At 56.5% G+C, this 7,472-nt stretch overlaps 1 protein-coding gene across 3 annotated transcripts; it reads right to left on the bottom strand.

Moving 5' to 3' along the window:
* Positions 1-399: 399 nt before the first annotated feature.
* GPR162 (G protein-coupled receptor 162) lies at positions 400-6,723 on the bottom strand. 3 transcript variants are annotated; one of them, XM_032098790.1, is made up of 6 exons: positions 6,623-6,721; positions 5,527-5,629; positions 3,135-4,895; positions 2,164-2,353; positions 1,452-1,603; positions 400-1,285 (listed from the first exon to the last, which is right to left on the bottom strand). In XM_032098790.1, the coding sequence occupies exons 3-6, from the start codon at positions 3,972-3,974 to the stop codon at positions 758-760; spliced, it is 1,710 nt and encodes a 569-aa protein (XP_031954681.1). In that variant the 5' UTR covers positions 3,975-4,895; positions 5,527-5,629; positions 6,623-6,721; the 3' UTR covers positions 400-757. The 3 variants fall into 3 exon arrangements, with proteins under 3 accessions (XP_031954681.1, XP_031954679.1, XP_031954682.1); XM_032098788.1 differs by lacking the exon at positions 5,527-5,629 and having other exon boundaries at positions 6,623-6,723; XM_032098791.1 differs by lacking the exons at positions 5,527-5,629; positions 6,623-6,721 and adding an exon at positions 6,147-6,275.
* Between the last annotated feature and the right edge of the window lie 749 nt (positions 6,724-7,472).

Raw genomic sequence — 7,472 nt, 5'->3', positions numbered from 1 at the left:
TGAAATGAGATGTTACGGGCCAGGGTCTTTTTGGAGAGAATTTAATTCTTTCCAAGCCTGGGGTTGCCTCAGAGCAAAACCTTTTGCTGAGCAATGTTAGAAACCCAAGGCCTCTCCTGCTTGTCTGAATGGACAGAAGTCTGAAATGGACAGAAGACCTTTTACCCAGTCTCCCATGACAACTCCTCTGAGGGCATCATTCCCTTTCCTGGGCTGCTAAGCATCTGCTGCCTTTCAGAGGAACTGACAAGAGAGGATGAAGAGGGAGGAAAGGAGCCTCGCACATTCTGCACTTCCCTTCCAGAAGCCTGTGAAGCTTCATTAAACATCGGGCCAGTCATTTTGTTTCTATGGAAACAAAATTATTACTAATATAGTATTTTAAAAACAGACACACGATTGACACTCCAAATATAGAATTTTAATACCATTCTGCGCCTGCCTTGTCTCTTAGGGCAGAGCGGATGCGAGGGTGGAGTTCACAAAGGGACGGGACTGGCAAGGGTGCCAAGTGGCGGTGGCAGCGGTGGATGCGTTTGTAACCTGAGAGCAGGCACAGGCTGTCTGTCCGTCCGTTGTGCTCCCTTCTGTGGATCTGTCCCACTTCTTTTCCCCCCACCAGCATGGGGTGCTGTGTTTTCTGCCTGCTGGCGAGAAAGATGAGAATGCAAATTAGTGATTGGGTTCCGGGACAAAGGGAACGCTTGAAGTTTTATTTAAAAACTGTGATGGCACTGAATGTTTCTGATGCTGTCTCTCATAGTTTGGGGTCCTGGGAGGTCTGTGGCTCGCAGGCCTCAAGGGTCCTTTCACATGGCGCCTGCTCTCCATCCTGCAGATGCCAGACTTCATTGCCAACCACAGAGCAGCGCCGTGGCCGGTCGGAATTCTCCTCCTCCCTGCTGCCGAGGGAGAGGCAGCGGTCGCGGCGTGATGCGAGCAGGAGACGGGAGTGCCGTGGGCTGCAGGCTGGGGTGGGTTGTGGCGTCTCGTCGATGAACGTGGTGATCTCATCTCGGAAGAAGCAGGCGCTGGAGCTGCAGCCCCGGGGCATCAGCCCCCCCTCCAAAAATTGCCGTAGGGTCGTCAGCTCATCCTCTGGGGGCCGCCGGCGGTGCTGGTAGTCATGCAGCTGGGGAGGCAAGAAACCAGGGCCCCCAGGCTTGCGGGGGGTGGAGATGCGGATGTCATCAGATGAAGACCACTTGTGTAGGAAGGATGGAGCAGAGCGGTGGGCGGAGAAGATGTTAGTCTCATCATGTGACATTCTCCGTGAGATAGGGACCTGGAAAACAGAGAAGGGGGCAGGTGATGGAAGACTTGAAGAGTCAGAACAGGAAGGGAGTAGCTGAGGTTTTCTCAGAGAAGACAGTCAAGAGGACACAAAGGCGTGAGAAACTGACAGAGAAGGAAGTGGGTTGTGGGGCTGCCCCTGCTAGCTCTCGGCTCACCTGCAGGTAGTGCACCTTGTCCTGGGGCAACAACATGTGGTGCATGGGCAGCAGCTTGATGTCCCGGGAGTCCCGCTTCGCAGCTGCGGCGCCGTTCGCATCGAATCTCACTTTGCAGATCCTGCCATCACCATAATCATCGCACACACCATCTGTTGGCAAAGACGAGAACGGCAGTCAACACTTTTCAGTCAGAAGAGGAGCATTATCAGGGCACCTGGACGCCATCCTAATGCTTATCTGACTTCTGCTGCCCTACTTGCAGCCCTCAGGGCTCACCTCTGAACAAGGACCTTGTCTTTCTGCTTGCAGCAGCAGTAAAGCACCCAGAGACTGCCCTATTTCTTCTCTCTCGCCTTTGAATCACTCAGTGCCAGATCTTGGACCTTTGGATCAGCAAGTCGGGCTGAGGCCCAGCATGTCACTTTGGTTGTGGCTTGGCAGCCACACACAACGTACCTATGCTTGCAACTAGTGAGGAGGATGTTGCACTAATGCTTCCTGGATGCTAGTCCTAAGGCTGCATGTGAGTGGCAGAGCCTTCTACAGCATAAATTTTCTTGTGGTTGCTGACTCCAAGCTATAACATGAATCTCACTGAGCCACTCGCAACACCAGCACATCCTTTTCCCAAAGACCCCCTCTTTGCTCTGTAGTCTTTTGGGGAGGTGGTTAGTGAAGAAAGGTGAGTGTGGGCTGGTGAGGAGCTTACCATCCTCTGTGTCTTCCTCAGACATGATGGCCACACACTGCTCCCACACGGTGCGGAGATCTGCTCGGTAGCGCTCGCAGGACCAGATGAAAGAGGGGAGCAGCAAGGTCTGCACCATGGAACACCACAGCACAGCCAGGACCATCCACGTGGGGGCTGTATCATAGCGCAGGCTGAAAAAGCTCACGACCTTTAAGGTAAGGAAAAACAATGGCAAGGAGACAAAAGGGGGGAGGGAGAGGGAGGAATCAATTCTGTAGTAGATCATAATCTGTCTCTAAAGGATTCAACAAGTAATAGCCCTGTGTCCCTTTGAAAAACTGCTTCTGGGGTCTTGCCCCAGGTTTGCTGGACCATATTCCAAGCTGTAATATCTCTAACATGAGACCTGGCGCTAGCATCCCTTCTTCCTGTGCTCATTACCAGCTGGAGCTAAATAGGTGCTAACAAAGGACACAGCAGCTAGGAAAAAAAATCTGTGACTCAGCCTCTCCTCTTTTAAGGGTTCTCTTTGAGAACTTCTGTAGCTCTCCAGTTTTGCAGAGAATCAACCGGCTAGCCAAAACCTGAAATGCTGCCTACAGCCATACAAGCAGAGGGAAAAAGACAACTGGATGCATCAGCTCTTAAAGCTGGTGTATCAGCTCTCCAGAAGCAAACTGGAGAAATAGAAATCTCATTGATTTTACAAGTAAGTTTGCAGAATAATTTCCTCTCAGCCACCTAAAACTTGCACAGTGGTTTTAGCTGTGCGGTGTGTATTCCCCAGGCTTAGACTTAAGAAAATGCTGCTGCGGAAGGATGAGAGAATTACTGCAATCTTTTTAAAACCACCGCTCAGAATAACACAGATTCAGATGCGGCAGTTCTGCGGCTGGTGGGACAGGAGAGATTCTTCTCTAAAACTTGAGAGAAAACCAAATCTGTTTTACTTGCAGACTCTGAAGGGAAAGGGAGAACTGGATGCTTACCAAGATAGGCACCCCAGTGAGCGTGTCATACAGGAAGACAATGGCGCTTATGAGGTTGGTCATCTGCAAGGAGGTCTTGGCTGACTCGGAGCCGTCCAGTGAAGACCTCCTTTTGCCTCGTACGTCCTCCACCACAATGGCTGGCACATTGAAAGTGGCGTGTGCTGATGAAGAGCAGGATGACGCTTCTTCTGCTCTCTGATGGCGGCACTGCCGGCGTCTCCTGTGCGCCCACAGGGTTTGGTAGAAGGTGATACCCACGCACACCAAGCCCATGACAATTCCTCCGAGCAGCAGGAGGCTAAAGCAGACACCGAAGCCCAGCCCTATTTTGCTGACAATGAACTGGCAGCCACGGGCGTAGTAGCGCTCGCCGTTGTTGTGCCAGCCGATGGAGGGCAGGGTGGAGAGGATGAATGACACCATCCAGATACCCATGACTGCATGCAGAGCCTGCTTCTTGGCATTGCTCAGGCGGTAGTTGACTGGCCACCTCACCATCCACATCCGGTGGTAGGAGAGGGAGGCCACTGTGAAGCAGGTGGCCAGCGCCAGGGTGTAGTATGTGGAGACAAAGACCTTGCAGATGCTTTCGTTCCAGTCGTAGTCGGAGGACTCACGCCGCAGCTGCACCACGGCATAGGTGGTGAGGGGTACCGCTGCCATAAGGATGTGCGTGCCAGCAAGGAAGCATAGCAGCAGCTCCAGAGGCTTGTGTTTCTGTTGTTTGGCTGTGATGCTGAGAATAATCCAAGAGTTGGCCAACAGAGCTAACATCCCACATGCCAGCCACCACAGTGAGTTGTTGTGCAAGGTGGACTCTGATTCAGAATCCCCCATGCTGTCACCCCTGCTAGACTGAACCCTGTCTCTGCTGCTGGGATTTTGTAAGAGGGTGAGTGGGACTCTGCACTGGGGGAGCCACGTCTCTCCTCATCTGCTGCTGCAATGTGAGTTGTTTGCACGCTGGAAGGGTTTCTCAAGGCATTGCCACCAGGTGCCAGGCAGAACAGCCGTCAACTGTCTCGCTTCCAGTCTTCCCTTTCCCTCCTATTTGATTATATTTCTTCCCCTTGTTCTAACTTTTTCATCTGGTTTTTCCCCTGTTCTCTCTCTTTTTCTTCCTTCCACTTTTTTTCTCGCTCATGAACACTTGCCAGTGCTTCTTCCCTCACTCGCTTGGGCTCACTTTTTTTTTTCCTCCCCATCTATTACATCTCTGTCCTCCACTCTTCCCCCAAATAAAAAGCTCTCCTTACTTCATGTGCCCACCTTCTGACTCAGAGACCACGTTCTGCTGAGACTGGTGAAGGCCACACACAAACAGGGACTTCTAGGGACTCCAAACAGTTTGGCAGAAGTAAGCGCCTGCTGCCCAGTGTCCTAGGGAACGAGGAGCTAGGCAAGAGTTTCAGAGATGACAGGAAAAAGAACAAGGGTCCCAAGGAAAAAACGAGGGTGGCGCATACACTGTGTGTAATTCCCCTCTCACCAATGCCACCGCACTTGTGGCCAGGTAGAGGTTCCTGCCAAGGCTGTCAGAGAGCTATCAACAAAGAGGGAAGGGTGAGAAACAAGATTCAGAGGGCTCCCTACCCAAGACCTCACAGCACCCTCACTACATTGTCCTTTTTGCTGTTCTCTTTCTGCTGGTCTTTAGAGCTTTCCTGCACAGGGCACAGCTGGCAAACAATAAGGAGATGGCAGGGAGGGGAAGATCCTTTTCAAAGGTTCCCTTGGAGATTCAGGGCATGAGTTTCACTGTAGAAGAGAGAAAAGAGAAAAAGTAATTTAAGATCATTCTGTCTTCCCAGATCTCTCCCTCTCTCTCTCTCCTTGCCCACACTAACACCTTGTCATGATTTAGACAGTGTGGAGCATTCCCTGTGTCTTTCAGGGAACAGAAGAGCCAAATTTGCACCAGTCCCTGCACAGCTCAGGCTGGACTCTGGTCCCCACCAACTCAATCCAGTGCTGCTGAGACACACCATGCTCCCTGCCCTTCCAGTCCTAGGCTCCCTACCCAAAGCATTACTAATGCCACTTCTGGCACAGAAGGCCTGATCTGCATCATCCCTTGCCATTCCAGCCCTGCCATCCCCATGCACGTACTGCAACACCCCTTGTTTCAGCTCTACGGCTCCCACAGCTCCCACAGTCTTTGGACCTCAGCTTCTCTCTGCCAATGATCTGGTTTTTAACCTGCTGCTCCCATCCTGCCCCATCCATGGGTGCATTCTACCATTCTGATAGTGCCCTGCCATTCCACATTCTCGACATACAAGTCTTTCAGTCACATGTTTCTGCAGGACCAGTTCTGGTCTCCAGCGACCCACCCCCCAGTCACAAACCCAGGGAACAGGACTACTAACCTATTCCTGAGACTACTTACCTTTGCCTTCCCTGGTCCTACCAGCTCAGACCCCCTTCTCTGTCTTCATCCATAGGGGACACCCAAGCAGTATATTCCGGGAAGGTACAGGCCTGCTCTGTGCCTTGACCAGAGCAGATGTAAACTTAATCTTTATGTGGATGGCTCAGTACCCAAGCCTGAGCTAGTGGCTCAGTTCCCACCCCCCCCCAGCCTTCCTTCTGCTTCTCTGTATTTTATCACCCTCTCTGTGACCACCTGAGGCTTTGCCTCCTTTCCTCCCTGCTTGGAGCAGTTTGCCATGACTGGATTGGCGATGCCCCCGTTCTGCTCTGTTTCATCTTTTTCCCCCCAATACCACCACTCTTGCAGTTAGGCCTGTGGCCTCAGGAGACAGTTACAGAACTACTCGGCTCTGATAATCCCAGGGGAATGAATTTCCTTGCAGCATCTCCTTCTGCCGCCCTTCCCACCCAGCTTGTTCTGGTGGCCCACACTGATCCCTCGATGAGGCTGGAATCCTCCCGCCTCTGCTGGCTTTGGGGCCCAATTCTGCTTCAAGCTGTGGTCCTCCCGCTGGCGGAGACCAGAGTGCCCCAGAGCAAATGCAGGATGCCCAGGTCGGGAAAACCCGTCCTCACCTGGCCATACTCCCTGGCTGCACCCCACCGCCCATGCCAGCAGCGGGGGAGAGCACAGGAGAGGCTCCCGGGGCTGCTGATGCAGGGGGAGGCGAGGGAGGGGGCTCGGAGGGAAAGGTGACCCAGAACGATTGCAAAGAAGCGCGGAGAAAGCCGGGGAGACGCGGCCGGCCGGGCCGAGGTGCGCCGCTGCCCCGCCGCCCCCTCCCTTCGCCCCCCGCTCGGCAGCCCGGGCACGGCGGGGGTCCGGCCGCCCCGCGCCTCGCCCGGCGGCGGCGGAGCGCAGCGGTGCGGCCGGGGCTGAGCCGGGCTGGGCTGGGCGGGGGCCGCGGAGCCCGCGGGGCGCCCCGGGGCGCGGCCGTGCCCGGCGGCGGCGGCGCCGCCCTGCGCCCGGCGGAGCGGGAGCCGCCGGCGGCGGAGCGGGGGCCGATCGCGGCGGCGGCGGCGGCGGCGGGGGCCGGGGGGACCCATCTTACCTCTCGCCGGAGCAAGCGCTGCCATGGCGACGGGCGCCCCGCGCGGCTGTGCGCGCTTCTGCCCGGCTGTGCCGGCCCCCGGCCCCGGCCGCCGCCGCAGCTCCGGCCGCCGCAGGCAGCCGCCCCGGCCCCGCGCTCCGGCCACCGCCGGGCGGGGCTCGGCGAGGGGCGAGGGGCGGGGAGCGCCGGCGGGGGACGGCGGCGGGAGCACCGCCGGGCCGAGCAGCCAGGGGGCGGGACGGGCGGACGGGCGCGGGAGCCGCCGCCCCGGCACCGGCCCCTCCGCTGCTCCCGACGGGCCGCGGCGACGGGGCGGGCTTGCGCCCGGCCGTGCGCCCGGAGCCGGGCTTGGACATGGCCCGCGCACGGCGGCTCCCCGTCCTGTGCAGCCCCCCTGCCCCACGGGGCGAGGCGGGCCGCCCCCGCAGTGCCACTCGCAGGACGAGAAGGTGCCGGGCTCCCTTTCCCAGAGAGAGGGATTTGAGGAGGCACCCAGGCCGTAGGAGATGTGGGGAGAATGGGTGCGAAGTGAGGGGAAAGGCAAAGAGCTGGTGCTGCGAAGGGTGCTTGGAGGGCAAGGTGCTCAGGGCATCGGATGCCCAGGGTGCCACAGCTGGCACAGCTGCTGTGGTGGCCTCTTCCATCACCAGCCAGAAACGTGGTCCTACAAACACGGGAAAGGGGGAAGAGAGGGCAGGAGCTAGAATGGGAGTAGTGCTCAGAGGAATTTGGTTTGGTTTGGTCATGTCAGAGGGGTAAAGCTCCCCCTCCAGCTGTGTCACCTCAGCGAGGGCAATCCTGGCTAGAGAGTCTTCCCAGGACAATAGACACCTCATTTTCCTGTTACCCG

Source organism: Corvus moneduloides, chromosome 2 (genome assembly GCF_009650955.1).
Source record: "Corvus moneduloides isolate bCorMon1 chromosome 2, bCorMon1.pri, whole genome shotgun sequence".
Classification (NCBI taxonomy): domain Eukaryota; kingdom Metazoa; phylum Chordata; class Aves; order Passeriformes; family Corvidae; genus Corvus; species Corvus moneduloides.
Note: the sequence above shows the minus strand (reverse complement) of the source record. Positions and strands in the feature narration are given on the sequence as shown.

Excerpts from the sequence above, each read along its gene's own strand:
- GPR162 (XM_032098788.1), bottom strand. The coding sequence starts at position 3,974 with ATGGGGGATTCTGAATCAGAGTCCACCTTGCACAACAACTCACTGTGG. Across the intron at positions 2,354-3,134 it reads TCACTGGGGTGCCTATCTTG|GTCGTGAGCTTTTTCAGCCT; the intron begins GTAAGCATCCAG and ends CTTACCTTAAAG. Across the intron at positions 1,604-2,163 it reads TGAGGAAGACACAGAGGATG|ATGGTGTGTGCGATGATTAT; the intron begins GTAAGCTCCTCA and ends CTTTGCCAACAG.